At 40.1% G+C, this 21,281-nt stretch overlaps 1 protein-coding gene across 1 annotated transcript in view; it reads right to left on the bottom strand.

The window, feature by feature from the left end:
• The window catches only part of zzef1 (zinc finger, ZZ-type with EF hand domain 1), a 190,136-nt gene that overhangs the window by 67,952 nt on the left and 100,903 nt on the right, over nucleotides 1-21,281 (bottom strand). The window contains exons 27-30 of the mRNA XM_048612408.1: nucleotides 15,329-15,408; nucleotides 11,736-11,817; nucleotides 7,284-7,794; nucleotides 5,313-5,477 (exon numbers count right to left, since the gene is read on the bottom strand). Coding sequence (XP_048468365.1) covers nucleotides 5,313-5,477; nucleotides 7,284-7,794; nucleotides 11,736-11,817; nucleotides 15,329-15,408 — 838 coding nt within the window. The remainder of the gene's footprint in view (nucleotides 1-5,312; nucleotides 5,478-7,283; nucleotides 7,795-11,735; nucleotides 11,818-15,328; nucleotides 15,409-21,281) is intronic.

Raw genomic sequence — 21,281 nt, 5'->3', positions numbered from 1 at the left:
AGACTGTGAGCTGGGATTCAGACTGTGAGCTGGGATTCAGACTGTGAACTGGGATTCAGACTGTGAACTGGGATTCAGACTGTGAACTGGGATTCAGACTGTGAACTGGGATTCAGACTGTGAACTGATCACTTCAGGAGAAATCAAAAATTGAAAGTGCAACGTCACAGGAAAACAGATAACTGATTAGTTTGTGAGTACATTGTTCATTTATCTTTTAGGATTCAGGTAATTTGTTAGCAATTGCGAAGTTTTATTAGTCAAGTTCATTGGAAGTAGTAAAACCTATTGGGAGTTGTTGAGTTTAGAAAATATAAATTAAGCAAAAATAACAAATTAATTAATTCAATCTATCTGGCAGGTCAGATGATGTGTCGTGACTACAGAATGTGGTAGCTCCTGGACACTGGTATGACCTGGGAAACATGTCTGTAGTGAGGGTTAGCGGATTGAGGAGCTTCAGCTCAGAGCTGGACATTGAACAGCAGGCACTGTCAGACATCAGGGACAGGGAAAGTTACTTGGACACTTTTCTCTCGGATGAAATCACACTGCTTAAGATCAAGTCTTTGATTTAGACAGTGGCTATGGACAGGTGCACCTATGAGTAAAGCAGATAAGGAGATCAAGGAGGTGACAGTAGAGAAGCCTCAGCCTTTGCAATTGTGCAACTGGTTCAAGGATCTTGTATTGTGCATGGATAAAAGCAGGAGCTACAGGCTGGATGAGCAAACTGACCATGGCACTAAGGTAAAGAAAGCCATTGATTGGAGAGAGTCAACTGGCATGTAACGCTAAGATGGGACAGTACAGTCACAAATTAGACAGCGTTCTTTGCAGGAGAGTCCACTCAGCTATGCTGCCTTCCTGATATCATGATTTGCTGCAACAGAGGAAGAGGATCCAGTGTCACAGTCTACATAGACACAATTGATACAGGTAGAACCACGAAAGTGGTTCTGCAAGGGTTTATGAGCAACTACCAGTTAAAATTAAAAAAGACCGTCAGAGGTCATGATATCTGCAGGAGAAAATTGACATAGGGTAAATAAAATTAGAGAATGAATGTGTGGCTCCAAGACTGGTGTGAGAGAGGTGATGGTTGGTTCATAGGGTACTGGCAGTAGTACCATGGAAAACAGGTGCTGTACCATTGGGATGGTCTTCAAACGATCTTTCCTTTGCCAAGATGGGAAACACCATCACATATAACAGCTCAAGTTGCATAACCTGATTGTGTGTTTCTCCTGTTATCCAAAGGACAGGAGGGACCTTGTCGCATTTCCAGTAATCAATTTATAGCAACAAAGACTGGGTAACATGACACTACCAAATAATACACTTTTAAGAACACATTTCAGTTGTAAGTGGGAACTGTCCTTGATACTATCTGGTCATAACCTGAAAATTAATGCTGTTGCATAGAAGCACAGAGTATGCAGTTGGGACAGTCTTCACCTGAGCCACGGAGGACCAATGTTCTGGCAAGTTGTATAACTAGGATACTAGAGAGTGCTTCAAACAAAACTGGTGGGGAGGTGTTCCAATTTTGGGAAGTTTCCATAAATTAAACTAGTAAAATTAAGAGAGCATGCTAAAGCTGGTAAAATGCAAAGAGACAGGATTAATGAATGATTTCATAATAAAGGTATCTCTAGGTAGCAGTGATCATAATATCATGGAATTTCATATTCAATTTGAAGAGAAGAGTAGATTTAGTACTAATGTTTTTAAACAAAGGTCAATTATGAGGGCATGATAATCGAGCTGGTTAAAGTGAACTGGTGCAAGCAACAGTTCATTAAAGATACTGTGCCAAAATACACAGATAATATATATTCCAATAAGAAAACACCACCTGTGGATAACTGAGGAAGATGAAGAAAGTATCAAAATTAAGAAAAAAACAATTTTAAATTCCAAGTTAGAAGATTTAATAGAATATAGAGAACAGGAAAGAATGGCTAAAAGATTAATAAAGATGGAGAAATTAGAGTAGGACAGAAAGTTAGCTAGCGTTTCTACAGGTATTTAAAAATGGAGAGAGTTAAGTAAAGGAAATGAGAGTAGTGTCCTGGAGTGTATTTCTGGGGAAAGTAATAATGGAAAACAAAAGAATGGCAAAAGAATTTAACAGGCCTTTTGCTTCTGTCTTCACTGAAGAGGATAGAAAGTATATTGCTGAAATAATTTTGAATCAAAATTTGAAAGGGTACGAGAAACTTTAAACAATTACAATCACCAGGAAAAGAGCACTGAGAAATGATTAGAAGTTAAACCTGACAAATCCCCGGGTTCTGACAAACTTCATCCTAGGGCAGGACTTCCCAAGGTCAGTGTCAGGACCCCGAGGTGGGGTCAAAAGCTTGAGGAAGCAATTGCCAATGTCACACTCTAACCAAGTTAAAACAGCTCTATAGCTGCACTCCTCGTCCCGCAGCTCTCAATCAGGAGTCACAACACTAAGCTTCAAATGGGATCTCACAGGGTCAGGGCTTAGGACGCAGGACGTGCTGTCCTGGGCTTTAATAGATGCGTTTACTGATATAGTAATTCACTGGCTCAGACATCACAAGTACAATGATAAGAAGTTCCTTAATCCAATCTAGGTCTTTCATGTTCTTGTCATTTATTTTTCCTGTTTTGCATCAAAGGGATTCAGAATCAATGATTTTTTTAAAATGTGTAGTTGACAATCTTTCAAAATTAATTTTGTTTCATTAGACTTCAGTCTAAATTCTCCAATAAATTTCTATATTTGAACCAATATCATGATTTTCCTAACAAAATCTCTAATCTAAAACAAATTTACCCTTCAAAGGGGAAAGCACATAAAATGACCTCCTTTTCTTTTCATCCTCACCATTTCTCTTATGTTAAAAGAAATACACTGATTACTTGCAACTTCCCCAAGACATCAATCTCCAGAGAAAACAACGTACAACATTGTATGGAATGATGTGACATATCAGGAAAAGAGAAAGGAGGTTAAGCTGCTGAGAAATGATGTATGGAAAGTTTTATTAGATTTTTAACCAAATGCTTATAATAAAATGTGTAGAAAAGACAGACTCGTTTGGCAACCAACTCCATCTGCCATGTCTCTCTTTCACACACAAACCACACATGGTCTCTATTTGCATGAGTGCACAATACTGTCAAAAAATGCTAACTTGTTTATATAAAGTACAAGGATTTTCTGAATCAAATCAAAACAAAGCCATCAGAAAGTGGCTTCCACATCAATGGAGACAACAAGGTGCAGGGCTGGATGAACACAGCAGGCCAAGCAGCATCATAGGAGCAGAAAGGCTGACGTTAGTATAAGTACTTATGTGACAAGTAACTACGAATACAAATAACTCCCAATGCATGACCCACGGTGTATTTATTTTGGCTGCAATGAGTGAAAGCAGCGTGCAAACAGGCCAAAGAAATCAGAAGCTGTACATTCAATTTCCAGCCACTGCCTTGCTAGCCAATTGCACCATGATGAAGTAAACACAAGCTTGTTGGCTACATTATTCTTCAGCTTAAAAGAGGTGGCAAGTGGGGGGAAAAGAATAGTTTCCAGTACCCCACCAGTCACTCATCCCTAGTGCCTGGAAAACCTCAGAATATATGCCAGTCAAAGACAAAATTGGGCTCAGACATTATATTCCTACGGTTGACTGAACTGCCAACAGTTACTATCATGATTCCCACAATGAAGTGCAGACACTTAAAGATGCCAGCATCCTACAGTTGAATCAGGTGAGGAGTCTAGTCTATGCTTACTTTGGTTCCTGTATGTGAATACAAAGCTAACTGCTTGTGTAAACTAAAACACTCCAACTATCTCAGAGAAAGTTATTTACAAAGATAGCACAGTAATTTCTGGTTAAATTTAAAAAAGGCAGTGAAATCAGCCATGTTTAAGATGCCAAAGCAGAGTCATCAAGGAAATTTTTTTAAAAAACCTTATTCTAGTGTCATAATTCCCTTACATTTTCATTACAGTCCCGTTTACCTGCAGCGGTTACAACAGCATAAGAACTGCCTAAAGTCAAAATTTCAAAAGAGGGTGCGGGATAAGATGAGGCAGAGGAATCTGGAAGTTTGTGTACACAAAGCCATTAAGGTGGCAGGGCAAGTCAACAAAGTGGTTATAAAGATATACAAGTTCCCAGGGTTAAAGTAGCAAGGAGGTTCTAATGAACTCTTATTAAAAAAAAATTTCAGACTCAATTATGGAGACTTTCTACACGAGGCAGAAAAGACTAAAAGGAATGGCTGCCGGGATGTCAGACTTCAGGATGGATTGGTAAAATCTGGGGCTGTTCTCCTTAGCAGAATGATAGAGTTCTTCCAAAGTTAAGGGTCCATGACAGAGTACGTAGGGGGAAACCATTCAAGTTAGCAGAAAGGTCAAGAACCAGAAGACACTGACTTAAGGCCCTTGGCAAAAGAGGTGATAAGACTTTTTCTTAAAATACAGTGAGTGGTTAGATTCCGGTACTCACTGCCTGAGTGTGTAGTGGAAGCAAATTCAACTGCAGCTTTTAAAAGGGAATTGACTAAGCATCTGAAAGGATACAAATGTTGGGCCTAACGAGAAAATGAAGGGAAGTGGGAGTAGCCAAGTTGCTCTTGTAAGAAAATGATCCATTGCGGTGCTTAGCCAATCTCCAATTGATGTGTAGACCCTTGAGCCTGTTCCATACTCAATTAGGTAACTAACCAATTAAAATTTAATTTACCTGCATTGATGTCACATACCTGAATTGTTTTGTTACAAATATCTATTGATGTCAGCTTTGAAACTTTCAGTTGATGGCCATCCTCAATATTCTTTGAAGGCAATTGTTCCAGATTTCCAATGTCCTTTGGACAAAGTGCATTCTACCACCCCTAGCTCTACTTTTAAATCAAGGCCCCCATGCTCTGGATTCCTCCATGAGAGGGGAACATTTTTCCTCAACTACCCTAATGATATCTTTGATCACCTTAAAAATGCATTACAGTGACCTTAAAGAACAAAGAAGCCAGAAAGATGCAAAGTCTTGATCCTCTGCATGTTGCACTAGATTTCTGCTAAAAATTCCAAAGTAAATCATACAAAGCCTACATTTACTCAATAGCAAATAGAAATTACAGATAAACAACACTGACAGCTTGTTACTAAACAGCACGTCATCCAATGGGATTCATCCAAATAAGTAGCTTGCAATGAAAACTTTCCAAACTTTTTAAAATAGAAGTCATGTTTTTAGTTGCTTAGTCATTGCAGGATATGATTACTAAAGTTCCAAAGGTCAAGTCTAGTTGCTTACCTGATCAATTCCTTCTGGCAGGCTAATACTTCCTGTAAAAACAGAATGCAGGAGATCTGGAAGAGATGAGGTTGCCCCAGTGATTGCAGGCATTCAGTGACTGCATGCAGAACATTAATGATGCTCTTGACCTGAGCCTTCCTCATAGACAAAACCTGTAAGACACTGTAAAGGATGTTTTTTGTTACAATTGAAGTTACTTTTGGTCAGTACAAAGTGCTTTAGTACTCTCATACAGCATAAATCATTGTATACACTACCGAACACCATGATTTAATGTTTCATGCATTGCATTCTTCGTGTAGTGTGAATAAACATAAATATATGGCAAAATTGAACACAAAATAACAAATATGGTATGCAGCACAATTCTTTCTTACAAATGTTACAAATCAATGGACCAATTATGATTTAGTGGATCAAATACTCCCAGGGCACTGGCTGCCTCATTGGTTGCTGAATGTGGGGTGGGGATAGCTTGTGATACCCCTCAAAACACCCTCCTTCCTGAATACATGATGGGGTATTTGACCTCTGTTTGGTACAAGCCCATGAGGCTCTTCCTAACTGTGCAGCTGAGTGACTGCACACATCACGTCACAGTTTGCCACTGTTACCCATATCTACAACACTCCATTTGTACATTAAAAGCCTCATGCAGAAATAAAAGACCTCAAAGATCTGCTGGCACATCAAAACCAACTATGACCAAGACAGCAGTGACCAATGGGCTCCCACCCAGACCTTCAATTTGTGACACATTGCCATTCAATGGGACTCAAGTTACAAGTTCAATCACTTCTCTAATTGGATAGCTCTTACAAAGAGTACCGGTACTGGCACCCTGAGCAGTCCAGTTTTAGCTCATTCTCAACAGTAATTTGGCTTTGTTTATCACATTGACCTGCTCATGAGTGCAAGTTACTATTGGCCAACAGCATTAAAGTTTGTGGTCAAATTAACCTTGCAACTCAGAGGAGTTTGTATTGTGCCTCAAACATAATCTCTTGCCCTTAGTATCTAATTTATGTCTGCAAGTGGGCAGAGTCATATTAAAACACAGGCAGCTCTCACCAGCAGTTTGATCTCATGACCAAAGCTACCATGAAACTGCTAATTATCTCCCTTTCTTCCATCCATCCTCTCCCCCTCCAGCCCATGTAATGACTGCTTCTGAAAGACCACCTGAGTACAATTGCTTAAAGCAGCATTATTATAATGTACCTGTGGGTTGTTAAATTAAATTTAGCTTAAAAGCAAAAAAAAATCTGCTTCAATTTATATTTCCTTCCATTTTCTCACTTAACCACTAAATTACCCACTGACATTTTCCTTGAAATGCAAATGAGCCTTTCACTTTGTGCTATTCTCCCACTCTCTCCCTGTAATCCTGCACAATCTTCTTTTTCAAATAACATTCTAACTTATTTTAGAGTTATAGATATGTACAGCACAGAAATAGACCCTTTGGTCCAACTTGTCCATGCTGACCCAGATATTCTACATTAATCTAGTCCTACCTGCCAGCATTTGGCCCATATCCCTGTAAACCCTTCCTATTCAGTTACCCATCCAGATGCCTTTCAAATATTGTAACTGTACCAGCCTCCAGCAGCAGCTCATTCCATACACACACTGCGCTCTGCATGTTCTTTGTCAGAGCTTGACTTGAACCTGCCTCCACCACACTCTCAGCCCACTCCAAACCTTAACTTGCATGAGCACGTTTTTCCTCATATCTCTTTTGCTTCTTTATCCAATTACTTTAAATCACGCCCCTTTATTCTTGATTCTTTCAGGAGTGAGAACAGTTTTTCTACAATTAATCTGTGCAGACCCTTCAATTTGGTAACTGCCATTTTCCGATTTCTGCTCAACTTGCTATTCTCCGAGGAAAGCAGTTCGAAACTTATCCAATCTATCTTCATATTACATCCATTGGTTGAATGTATAAAGACCCATCCCGTTTACCTTTCAGAAGATATGTTGGAATCTTTCATGAAATCTAAGATGTTCTTCAGAATTGGATATTTGTCTTGGATGGGGACCATTTTAAATTCTTCCATGGACCTGAGTGAAATTAGCCGAAGTCGACCTTTACCAAAAGCGGGCTTGGGTTTTGAGCTGAATGGGGAGGGAAGATCAACATAAGGAGATACAAGGTTCTCACTGGGCGTTGTGCTCACTGAAGAAGCCGGACTCTCACTTTGGAGTGGACCAGCATTATCAAGATCTTCCCTTGGAGGTGTGGTATCCTGGATTGGTTTTTCTGCCGCTGTGCTCTGTGATGGCACACCAAGATCCTGTGATACCATGGACTCGGCAGTAACATGCTGTGCTGGTGGATCGGTGGCCGTGGCCAAAACCTCATTCTGTTCTTGCAAAGTATCAATCCTCTTAAAATCAGGTGAGGATCCAGTGATTTTTGTTGGGAAAGGTGAAAATTTTAGTAGCAAAAGGCTCTTTTCAATCCAGTTTTCATCTATAAGCAGAAGTAAAAAGTTATTTGCATCTTTAAGTTTACACTACAAATTAAAATAAAAACAGATCTTATTCAAATGCAGTATTTCTATAAAGTAGTTTGTAAAATTTATACCACATCAAAAATCTATTCCTGGATACCATCCTCATGCATTAATAGATAAATGATGACTTATTCCACAACTAAATCTAATTGACTAAATATTTTATTAAAGCACCTTACAAGAACATGTTTACTTTTACTCAGAAAAAGACCTCAGCAAGCACAAAAATATATGATGCACTGGAACACAACTTGATTTTACAACCAATCTGGAAGTTGGAGACTATGCCACAAAGGGTCACATTTGTCATTTGATTAGGCATCTTGCACTGATCAAAGATTACTGTAAGGCTACTGTATTTAAAAACTCCTCACTATTAAATGATCAAGAATGCTCCCTGCTTAGGTGTGAAGTGGAGAGATTGTGAAAATTAATAGCGAAAGTAAACAAAAATTGTAAAATACACTTCAAAAATATTTCTCACTTTTACCATGCCAGAGCAATAACCAGATAATAATTTTTCATTGCGCCAGAGTTGACCACTACTTCTTTGGATATCTATGGATATCAATGAATTGCTCCTTCCTTTCCAACTCTTCAGTCTCCAATTTAGCAGCTCCACAGCCACATTGTTCTGATTGACCCAGGTGATCCAGTGTACCTACCACTCTGGCAAAAATGGAGGCAGGCTGGCATCCAAATAAACTGGATTCCAGCCTATCCTAGAGTTTCCTGGTTGGCTTTGTGAGGAAGGAATGGGGAGTGGCCTTCCTACATCCCCACTGGCAATAGCATGCATTGTCTGATTAGAGGTTTAACATGCCCGCTGCAGTAGGGCACAGGTGGGCACAAACTAAAGGAAGGGCTGTGCGGAGGTTATGTACACCAGTGGAAATGGAAACCTACAGTGCACTCCCTCCAAAGCCAATACATCCTGCATAAAGTGTGCTGCTCAATATTACAGGTACTAACCAGGTCTTTGAAAAACTAAATAATAATTTCTATTCCTCTGTATTTTAATCCCGTGAAAATAAAGCCAGAATTCCAAAAGCCTTATTAATTTTTTTGTACTTGTTCATGATATTTAATGATCAAGGTACCTAGGCTCCAAGTCTCTTTGGATCCCCACAGTTTCAAGCATTTGCTCATTTATAAATTGCCATGTTCTATTTTTTTAAGGTCCAAAGTAGACGACCTAACATTTTCTGACAGTGAAATCCATTTGTCATACTTTGTCCATTCACCAATCTGACATGAGCCATTTGTAAATTTTTTTGCTTCCATCTATGTTGTTTCTTATGCTGTAAATATTTGTGCCACAGGCAAATCTATGTGGCAAGCTATCCCAGCAGTTAAATTGTTGATAAATAGGGTGAACGGATGACACCTCAGAGATCCTTTTTAGTCACATCCTGACAAAGAAAGATCCTCCATTGTCCCGACTTTCTGTCTGCTGCCACCCAGTCAATTTCCTAACCAAGTCAAACTCTAACTTCAGTTTCATGAGCTTCAAACTTCCCTATCAAACCTCTTACAGACCTGGATAACATTACTGATATTTCCCCAATTCATGAGGTTAGTAATCCCTTTAAAAACGTCAAAGGCTCATCAGGCATAGCCTCTTTATAAATAGATGACTAGCTGGAAAGCTTCAAGAGTCTGTTGCAGGGTAATCTCCGGCATCTTTAATTAAGGTTGGGGTAAGTGAGCACCTTAAAAATGTTTCAGTTAATCAGGGAGAGCCAGCATGGATACATGACAGGTAGGTCATGCCTGTCAAACTTCATTGAATGTTTTGAAGAGGTGACTAAGGCAATGGACAGGGGAATGTCTATGGAGCTGTCTTATGGACACCCAGAGGCATTTGATGAAGTCCCACGTAAGAGACTGTTAACTAAGGTAAAAGCCCGCAGAATTCAGGGAAAATTACTGACACGACTGGAAATTGGTTGAGTGACAGTTGACAGAAAGTAGGGATAATGAGTAGGAACTCAAAGTGGCAGGATGTAACTAGTGGTATCCCTCAAAGATCTGTCTTAAGGAGTCAATTATTCACATTAGTTACTAGTGACTCAGATAATAGTACAGAAAGTTGTATATCCAAATTCGCTGATGACTCGAAGTTAGGCTGCACAGACTAAGTGAATGGGCAAAACCGTGGCAGAAGGAGTTTAATACAAGCAACTGAGGGGTTATCCTTTATGGATCAAAAGGATAGATGAGAGTACTTTCTAAATGGAATGAAGTTAAATACAACTGATGTTCAAAGGGACTTGGGCTTCAGGTGCACAGATCTTTAAAATGTCACAAACAGGTACAGAAATAATCAAAAAGGATAATGGAAAGTTGGCCTGCATATCTCGAGGTCTGGAGTACAGGATGCAGAAATTATACTGCAGTTATACAAAACGCTGGTTAGACACCACTTGGAGTACTGTAAGCAGATCTGGGCACACTTCAGGAAGAATTTTTTTTCTTTATTCATTAAGAAAGTTGAATAAAGGCTATCTTTAAAAATTCATTCATATGATGAGGGTGTCACTGCCAGGGCATTTATTGCCCATTTCTAATTGCCCAGAGGGCAGTTATGAGTCAACTGCATTGCTGTGGGTCTGGACTCACATGCAGGTCAGACCAGGTAAGAAGGGCAATTTCCTTCCCTAAAGGACATTACTGAACTAGATAGGTGGTTTTTCCGACAATCGACAATAGATTCACGGTCATCGTTAGATTCTTAATTCCGGCATTTATTGAATTCAAATTCCACGGTCTGCTGTGGCGGAATTCAAACCTGGGTCCTCAGGTCTTTGGATTAACAGTCCAACGATAATACTACTAGGCCATTGCTTCCCCAATGGAGTACAACGTAGGTTTACTAGTACATTACCTGGACTTCAGGGATTAAGTAGAAGGAGAGATTATTCAAATTAGGCCTGTTTTCTCTAGAATTTAGAAGGTTAAGTGGTGATCTGATTGAAGTCTTCAAACATTAACGGGAAAAGACAGCATAGATAAAGAAACTATTTTCACTTGTTGGGAATTCTAGAACGAGGGGGCATAGTTTGAGAATTAGGGCCAGAACAGACTGGGGAGATGTTAGAATGCTCTTCTACACACAAAGGAACTCATTTACACAAATAGCACTGCATGCTGAATCAGTTGTTAATTTTAAATCAGATTTTTTTTTGTTAAGCAAAGGTATGAGGGGATATGGGCCAAAGGCCATGGAGTTAGGCTGCATATCAGCCATGATCTCATTGAAAGGCAGAATGGGCTTGAGGGGCTAAATGGCCTACTTCCGTTCCTATGTTCAGACATGTTATCTTCAAATGCAGACTCTACTAATTTCCTGATAATAGATGTCAGAATACCTAAGCTACAATTCTCTCATCTCCTTTGACAGTGGAGTGACATGCATAATTTTTAACCTAAAGTCTCCCAAGAGAGCATTAGAAGATTATATTTAGAGCATCTGTAATGTTCTCACCCGCTTTCTTTAAAACCCTGTGAAAGAAACCATCTGGTAGAGGGGCTACATCACTTGTCAATGGCATTATGTTCAACATTACTGTTATTTTGCTTATACCAATCTGAGCAAGTCACGGTCCTCATTTCAATATCAGTTTCATAGGAATGTTGAACACCATCTACTGGACATACTGATGCAAGGCGATTATTTAGCATATTCACCATATCTCTATTTTCATGAACAATATCACCCTTTATTATATATTTTACGAGAAGACGACCTGTCTCTATCACATGGATATTAGTCGAAGATGTTCAACAGCAGGTCTCTTTAGCCAGCTCCTGAAGACAATGCAGTTATAGAATCATTCAGAAACTTGGATTATCACACCTGAATCCATTTGTTCAAGTCTTCACTGGATTTACTCACTGATATTTTCTGGGTTCATCTTGCTGTCGTCTTGTACCTCTTTATCACTGAGCATCATAAGATATTTCTGCTTACGTTCCATCTTGATAGGGAGAGGTGGGGACCAAGAAAAGAAAAATTAATCCACACAAGACCATACAATCAAAATAAACCGAGTCACCACTCCTAACTGGTGTTCACTTTTAGTCACTTAAGTTAATATTGTTTATATGGCTATGGGTCAAACTTGGTTTAAATACCCTTCAGTAAGGGCCTTTGAGACATCTTAGTGCATTAAGGGTGGTACATACAGGCACCCAAGAACTGATTTATTGAGTTACTTTCACAAAAAATATACATCAGCCCAGCAATGAACTTTACAAGCCACTCAGTAATACTGACCTGAAACACCTAGCTTTAGCCAAAACTCCAGATTTCTTTCTTACTCACTTATTTAACAGTAAACTTTTAAACTTGACAGATCCTTCCAATCAGCAGCAAAGTGACGGTTGAATCTTCAATATAATCAAGCAGTATCTTATATACCAGTTAATGTTAGTGTTCAGCTCTCGGTTTCACGAGAAGCACTCAGTTCCTGACCTTAGTATAATTTGAGTGATAGGTACCACTCACTGTGTACAAATGTCAGACAATGAGCATCTCAAATACCAAATGGTGCAAAGACATGCCTTTGGCCTTCAACAGCATCCTGCTTGTTGATTCATCTATCATTAAAATGAGGTACATAAGTGATCACCTTCCACTCCTGACCATCATAATGGTTTCCTTTAAACACAGGATGAATAACTAACTAATACATTAGATTTCAAGGTGTGCTGCAATGAAACTGTCAGCCCTGTTAGAAGAAACCAAAATTATAGTGTAGTCATTTGGCAGTAAATAGCTTGAGTATTTTTGGGGAAAAAAGGATACATTCTAGCAAAGCTTTTCATCTTGGGCTTATCAGGACCATTTGCAAGAAATAGCAAAGCAATAGCATTTATACCGTATGAGAGGAGAATGCCAATTGGTTGGCTAGTGGACTACAATTGGTAGAGGTATTCCATGGAGAATCGTTCAATTAATGATGGCTGAAAGTTAAATGGCAAGCTTTGTTTAAGCTTTCGTGAAGGCATTAACCCGGGGAATGAACTGGAAAATCACTGTCACCTATTTAATCACGTTAAAAAAGGTTCAACAGTGTACATTTCCATTCTGTTTGCAAAAAAAACAGGGCCTGATGTATAAATACATGAAGCTTACTGTACTTACAAAAGCAACATGTTCTGCACCCAACAAAATTGGCCATCAGCTTAATTCTTTTCACTCAGGGTTATGAAACAAATGTTGTCAATTTTTTTTTTTTTTTTTTTAAATTTATTTATCGGCCAAGGGCGTCGCTGGCTAGGCCAGCACTCATTGTCCAAAGGGCAGTTAAGAGGCAACCACATTGCTATGGGTCTGGAGTCACATGTAGGCCAGACCAGGTAAGGATGACAGATTTTCTTCCCTAAAGGACTTAGTGAACCAGATGGGCTTCTTTGATAATTGGTAATGGATTCATGGTCATCATCAGTCTCTTACTTCCATATTTTTATTGAATTCAAATTCCACTACCTGCCGTGGGGCAAGGCATTTGAACCCAGGTCCCCGGAACATTAGCTAAGCTTCTGCTTTAATAGTCTAGTGATAATACCACTAGGCCACTGCCTCCCCAATTGCAGAATCATCTCTAATGATAGATACTGCTAACATATATTGTGTTTGTTTCAATGCAACAGAATACTGACAGACATTCTGGGGTTCATTCTCAGGCTAATGCCTTAACCAGAATCAACCTGCCTCACTTAGAAAATTAAACAAAAATAAAACATAACCTGCAGTTAACTGTCAGATATCATTTACTGGTGCATACTTCATGGCAAATGCCTACCGATCAGCACTCTGCTCTCACATAACATGAATGTCATTTTCCCTTTGTTATTTCCTGTGAATTGTCCTGATAATTGCAGGATGAAAAGCTTTGCGACTTTAACAATACTCAAATACAGTTTTTATTTTGCCTTGATATACCGGTGTAAATAAATACATTGCAAGATAACTAACAGTCATTCCTCTACAGCGCGGCAATATTATTTCTCAAACGTTTGAGATAGTGCCTGTACATGTCAGTTGCAACAAATCCATCCTATTTCTTCCCACTATCCATGAGAAATGGCAAAGGAGATGCTTTATTTAACAGAAAATCCATGTTAACCAACGTGATATTCTAGAACTTATACCATAACAGGCAGGGGTCTGAAGTACTGGACAAGTCCACATTTTATTCACACCATCTGGTCCTCCTCTCCCTAAATTCCAGTTTCACAAAAAAAAATTACTTACAAAGACCTTTTCAGAGGAGTAAAGAAAAGCCCTGTAAAGATTGTTCTCTTGACCACTATCCAATTATTGTGGAATTATTTTACTTCTCTAAATTTAGCACAGAAATAAAATTATGTAGAACGTACAGCCCAGGAACCTTTCGGTCCAATGGCTCTATGCAAGTGCTTATGCTTCGCACAAACCTGTTCATGGTTCTCTGCCTAAGCCTAACCAGCAATCTTTCCATTTTTTTTCTACCATGTGCATTTATCTAGCTTCCCTTTACAGCCATCCATGTTATTCATCTCAACTGCTGCTTGTGAATGAGAAGCTCACATCCTAACTACTCTCTGGGTCAAGTTTGATCTAACCACTTGATTTACTAGTGACCACCGTATATTTAAGGTCATTATTTCTTGGTGTCCTCCTAAAGAATAAATATCTTCACTATTAATCCCCTCAATTTTTAAGACCTTAATGAATTCACCCTTCAACCTTTTCCCTTCTATTTCTCCTTTCTCTCCAAATTCCACTCTGGTTATCCTTTCCCAACAGTTATAACCTCAGAGTTGATAGTATTTGTAATCCTCTGTGTACCTCTCCAATGCCACTGCATTATGTCTGTAATACGCAGACCTGCACTCAAGTGTGGTTAAACCAATGCTTAAAGCAATTCTTTTCAAGAAATGCTTTTCAATTTTACTCTTCCAGAAATGAATCCCAGTGCTTTCTTTGTAGTTATTTATCGTCTTGTTAATATCCTGTATGCTTTTATTAATTTGTAAATGTTTATGCTCTTTATAAACGCTGATCTCTTTGTCCATTATTCCATTTTCCAACCAGTATATAACCTCTATTTCTCCAACCAAACTGTACCACCTTATCCTTGAGCATACTGAAATTAATTTGCCATCTACACAGCCGTTCTGCAAATCATGTATGTCTTACTGTTCATCATAGCTTTCCTTAGTGTCAATGATGGCACTTTTTTTCTGATTCCTGTTCTGGATCCCTGCAGGACATCACTTCCCACCTTTCACAAGTTTGCATTGCAACTTTTAATCTCGATTGTTTCATTTTATAGACAGTTCATATGGCTACTTAGATCACCTGACTTGGCTCATCAAAGGCCTTTTGAAAATTAAGTACATCTACTATATAACCTCAGGTGTACTTTGCTACTTCTTCAAAAGAAAACAGAGGCATACACAAATAAGGTGAAGGAAAATGTCACCTGTTATGAAACTTACTATCCACGTCTTCATTCCTTCGGCTAGTCCATACACTTCAGCCATCTCTTCACTGAAGCCGGTGGTACCTCCACTTGTAACTACAGAAACAGGAAATGTGGATTAACACATAGCTAAGAGACAATGGTTATTACTAATAACAGATTGTTTTCTGAATGAGCCGTTGGTTCATTGTAAGTAGCTAATCCACTGGTCCCTCAAGAACGTAATGCAATTTAAGCTTCTGGACTGAGTGTTCCAGCTTTGTCAGATCAACAGCATCACCTGTCGCTCACAGTGGTTACAGCAGATGCTGGTATTCAGTTTTACATTTCCATGTTAACTTTCCTCTGACAGCCTAAATTGCAATATTATTAGACCAGCAGATTGAATTACAATTTGGTTAACAAGGCTGAAGCTGCAATTTCTTAGATAGCATGAATAGGAATTATATAATGAACTTCCAGATCAGAATTTCAAAACATGTTAATTGCTTTTAATGAACACTTACAGTCTTGAGTAAAACTGCATTTGTTGTTAGAAATAGATTCAGTAATAAGACCATAAGAAATAGGAACAGAGTAGGCCATTCAGGCCCCTTAATCCTATTCCACCATTCAACAGGACCATGGGTGATCAGATGTACTTCACATCCACTCTCCTGCCCTTTCCCCGTAACCCTTGATTCCCCAACTGATCAAGAATCTATCTCAGCCTTAAACATACACAAGGACTCTGTGACCACAGCTCCCTGTAGCAAGAAGTTCCAAAATCTCTCAACCCTCAAAGAGGAAATTCCTCATCTCAGTCTTAAATTGAAGCCCCTTTATTCTGAAACGATACCCTCTGGTCCTAGACTCTCCCATGAGAAGAAACATCCTCTCAGCATTTACCCTGTCAAGCTCCTTAAGAATTGTACACGTTTCAATGAGATCACCTCTCATTCTTCTAAATTCCAATCAGTAGAGTCCTGAACTTCATGGACCTAATTTAGGATTGGAAGTTTGATTTCTGGTAAATACCATAACTACATTTAATAGAAGCAGGCTACAGTATATTACCAAACAGGAAATGTTCCTCAGCTGCAGCAGAATCGAACAGCTCTGGGTTTCTCTCAGTCACATGCAAAAATAATTGAGGAGACATTTAATAGTAAAACAAGGTGCATCAAGCACTGATGGATTAGATGTCAAGATAATTCACCAATGTGTCTTGCTAAAAGAATCTTTGTTTGGAAGCCTTTGATCAACGGGATCAAAAACCTGGAACTCACTCCCACCCTAACTGCACCGTACTTGTATCTACACATGGACTGAGGAACAGGCAATAAAAGGGTGCAATGCTCACCTGCCAAAAGATGAGATGTGAAAGAAAAAAAACTGGTAGTATGTGCTCAGCTTTTGACTAAAAGATTGCAAGCAAAAGAATGTTCAAATAACTCAATTTTGTTAGAAGATGGATACTAGCAAGGGATGGATTGATTGTACTTCATGTTTCCTGTGCTACATGGCAAGCAAAGACAGAGTTTCCAAGAGAATGTGAAAATTGGGATGGGATACCACACTATGCCATTCATTCAATCACAGAATATTTTTTAATTCTGTAGTTTGACACAGTCAATAGAGAAGGGCAGGAGAAACACAGCAGTTCTTTAAATCAGAGTGCTCCTAGTACATGTTCAGTGATTGGGAATAACAAAAGGTACAGCAATCAAGAGACTTCAGCTAAACACAAAACAGTAATTTAAAATAAAAAAAAACTGTATAAAAGTTTAAATTCCCAATTAGATTGTTCCTAATGGGGAGGTGAAGGTCTAGTGGTATTATTGCAGGCCTGTTAATCCAGATACACAGGTGGACATGGGTTCAAATCTCACCATGGCAGATGATGATTTTGAATTCGATAAAAATTTGGAGTTACAAGACTAATGACGACCATGAATCCATTGTCAACTGGTGGGGAAAACCCCACCTGGTTCAGTAATGTCCTTTAGGGAAGGAAATTGCCATCCTTACCTGGTCTGACCTACATGTGACTCCAGACCCACAGCAGTGTGATCGACTCTTAACTGCCCTTTGGGCAATTAGGGATGGGTAATAAATGCTGCCTGGGCAGCAACATCCACATCATATGAATTAATTTTTAAAAATAGCCTTTATTGAACTTCCTTCTATGAAGGAGGGGTAAAACAAATGGAATGCATAAAATATTCCACAAATTACTGGAGATAGAGAGGTTGGCCTTCTTTCGTACATTTATAAACAAAAATTCGTGTGGTTTTCTTTTCTCCAGTGGAAATTCATTGCACCTTTCACAACATATGGAAGGTTGGCTGAAACTTGTGCCAATGCAAATCAACCTCACTACTCACAGCAAAGCAAGCACAAACCTGCATCTCTATTAATAGTAAATTCATTATATTTTCCTGGCACACTTTTGCGCTTTTTTTTCAAAAACAGGGGAAAGAATTTAAAATAGGCAAGTTCTTTTAGACTAAAAAGCTTCTTCACTCTACTAGTTTCATAAGAAATATTAACTACATGCTACATCTTCAGCGAGGGGTTTCCATCAAGCATTTCACCCTAGAGACTGCTACTTAGGATCTGTTAGGACTGAACAGGCTTAAAATGCAGCCCTATGTGTCTGTGCAAGCAGCAATTCAAATTAAACCCACTGCCTTTCCCCCTCCCCTTGGCCCTGGATTCTTCTGTGGACCTGGATATTTTCCTGTTAGAGGTATCGCAAGACCCATTCTCCAATAATTAAAGTATGAATAAATAATCTAGAAAAGCAAGCACTGATCTACCTTACCTTCATTTCATGTAAAAGAATGGAATTGATTATCAACAATAACATCATTTTTCTCTACAGCATCAATCTGTGCACATTCCAAAGCACTTACTAAAATAAAAGCACTAAAATCTATTATAAAAATTTTTTTGGGGAGTTTACCTTGTCAGATACATGGAAACCAATACAAAATACATAAATTACATGGATTTTCAAAAGACATCCAATAAGGTGTCACTAAAAGGTTACCATAGAAAACAAGAGTTCATGGCACTGGGCTAATTTTTAATTAGCATGGATAGAGAGCTGGTTAACAGGCAGAAAGCACAAAGCAAGGATAAATGAGTCATTTCCAAGTTGGCAGGCTATAACCCATGAGGTGCTACAAGGATCAGGCCTCAGGTATTTACAATTTATAATAATGACTTAGATGGAGATGCCAACAACAAATACTCAAGCTTGTTGATGATACTTGATGGTAATGTAATCTGGGGAAGGTACAGTGGCAAGGAAGGATATAAACCGGTTGAGTGAGGCTGGGATCAGAAAAACAAAACCCATTTTGAATGGTGAAAGTTTCTGAATTGTTGGAGGAGATTTTGGTCTGAAGAAACAAAATTAGCATGAGGATACAGCAAACTTATGGGGATATGAGGATGGGCAGCACGGTGGCTCAGTGGTTAGCACTGCTGCCTCACAGCGCCAGGGACCTGGGTTCAATTCCACCCTCAGGCAACTGTCTGTGTGGAGTTTGCACAATCTCCCAATGTCTGTGTGGGTTTCCTCCGGGTGCTCCGGTTTCCTCCCACAATCTAAAGATGTGCAGGTTAGGTGGATTGGCCGCGCTAAGTTGCCCATAGGGTCTGGGTCTGGGTGTCGGTGTGGACTTGTGGGGCCGAAGGGCCTGTTTCCAAACTGTTGGGATTCTATGAAATCTATGAAACTATTCGAAAGGTAATTGGCCTTTATTGCAAGGGGATTGGAGGAGAAGTATGAGGAAATCTTGCAGTCATTGTTCAGGTGATAATGTACCTGGAGTACTGTGCGCAATTTTGAAAGGTCATGCTTGCAGTGGAGGTAGTGTAGTGTAGGTTGATTCCTGAAATCAAAGGTTTGTCCTACAGACAGACTGAGTTGACTGGGCCAATGTTCCTTGGTATTTAAAAGAATGAGAGGTGATCTCACTGAAACATAAGTTTCTGAACAAGTTTATCAGGTAGACTCTGGGATGCTCTTTCCCCTGCCTCTGGAGTCTAGAACGAGGAGTAATAGTCTCAGAATGAGAAAGGAGAAGGAACCTCTTCATTCAAAGCTTTGAGGGCTGCAGATGATCAGTCAATTCAAGGCTGGGGATAGATTTCTGGAGATGTCGGGGGCTTTATGGAGACCAGGCGGGGAAAGGGGAGTGGAATTTGGACATCAGCCACAAACAACTCCAAAGAGCAGTCTTTCGACTTGAAAAGTCAACTCTTTCTTTCTTCACTGGTGCAGCCAGTAAGTTTATTCCGCATCATCCTCCGGCACTTCCACCATCTGTAATCCGACCCCACTACCAAAGACATTTTTCCCTCCCCACCCTTATCTGCTTTCCGGAGGGACCACTCTCTCCGTGACTCCCTTGTCCGCTCCACACTCCCCACCAGCCCCACCACCCCCGGCACTTTTCCCTGCAACCGCAAGAGCTGCTACACCTGTCCCTACACCTCGCCCCTCACCCCCATCCCAGGCCCTAAGAAGACCTTCCACATCAAACAGATGTTCACCTGCACATCTGCTAATGTGGTATACTGTATCCGCTGTTCCCGTTGTGGCCTCCTGTACATTGGGGAAACCAAACAGAGGCTTGGGGACCACTTTGTCGAACACCTACGATCGGTTCGCAACAAACAACTGCACCTCCCAGTCGCGAACCATTTCAACTCCTCCTCCCACTCCTTGAACGACATGTCCATCCTGGGCCTCCTGCAGTGCCACAATGATGCCACCCAAAGGTTGCAGGAACAGCATCTCATATTTCGCTTGGGAACCCTGCAGCCCAATGGTATAAATGCAGACTTCACAAGCTTCAAAATCTCCCCTCCCCCGACCGCATCCGAAAACCAGTCCAGCTCGTACCCGCCTCCCTAAACTGTTCTTCCCACCTAAAGCCACACCCCCATCTCCTACCTACTAGCCTCATCCCGCCTCCTTGACCTGTCCGTCCTCCCTGGACTGACCTATCCCCTCCCTAACTCCCCACCGACACTCACCTTTACTGATTCCATCCCCGCCTCTTTGACTTATCTGTCTCCTCTCCACCTATCTTCTCCTTTATCCATCTTCTATCTGCCACCCCCTTTCTCCCTATTTATTTCAGAATCCCCTTCCCCTCCCCCATTTCTGAAGAAGGGGCTAGACCCGAAACGTCAGCCTTCCTGCTCCTCTAATGCTGCTTGGCCTGCTGTGTTCATCCAGCTCTACACCTTGTCATCTCAAGTTTATTCAGCATTTGTTTTTATATAAATGACCAATTAATCTGCTTTGACTGAGGGATAAATACTGGTTATAATTGTTCTTTGTTGAATAATTCCCTCATGTCTGACATTGCAGCATTCCTTCAGTGGGGCACTGGAGAATCAGGTGGATTAAATGCACAGGTTCTGACATGTGACTTACTGACAGTCTGTGGCTCAGTGATCTTCATCCTATCAAGTCCCCAAACTGACAGTATGAAGGTCACTGAGCCATAGACGAAAGGGACAAGTGAATTGATGTCCCAAGTCTCAGGGTTCAAAGCACCAGTGTTTTAAATTATTTTCTGACTTAAGTTCAGAAATTCCACAAAAATTAATCAAATTCTCTGACGATAGACCAACGGGATGAAGCAAAATACGGGACTGAACAAAGCCAATTGAAATTTGATGCAGAAAAACGTCAACTACAGTACATAGGAAGAACAAATAAGGCAATGCAAATATTTCAATGACATTGAAACAGCTCATGCTGCAGTTGATGAGACCTGGAAGCCATTGTAAACTAAATAATGTAAAGCAGCAATGAGGAAAACCCAAACAGCAGCATTCAAATGACAGGCAGTCAGAGCACTGGTCAAATCAAAAATGAGCAGGGGGCCGTTCAGGCGCCGGCTGCAGCGCAGGGCAGGGGGCCGTTCAGGCGCCGGCTGCAGCGCAGAGCAGGGGGCCGT

The sequence above is a fragment of the Rhincodon typus genome, chromosome 26, assembly GCF_021869965.1.
Source record: "Rhincodon typus isolate 14 chromosome 26, sRhiTyp1.1, whole genome shotgun sequence".
Taxonomy (NCBI): domain Eukaryota; kingdom Metazoa; phylum Chordata; class Chondrichthyes; order Orectolobiformes; family Rhincodontidae; genus Rhincodon; species Rhincodon typus.
Note: the sequence above shows the minus strand (reverse complement) of the source record. Positions and strands in the feature narration are given on the sequence as shown.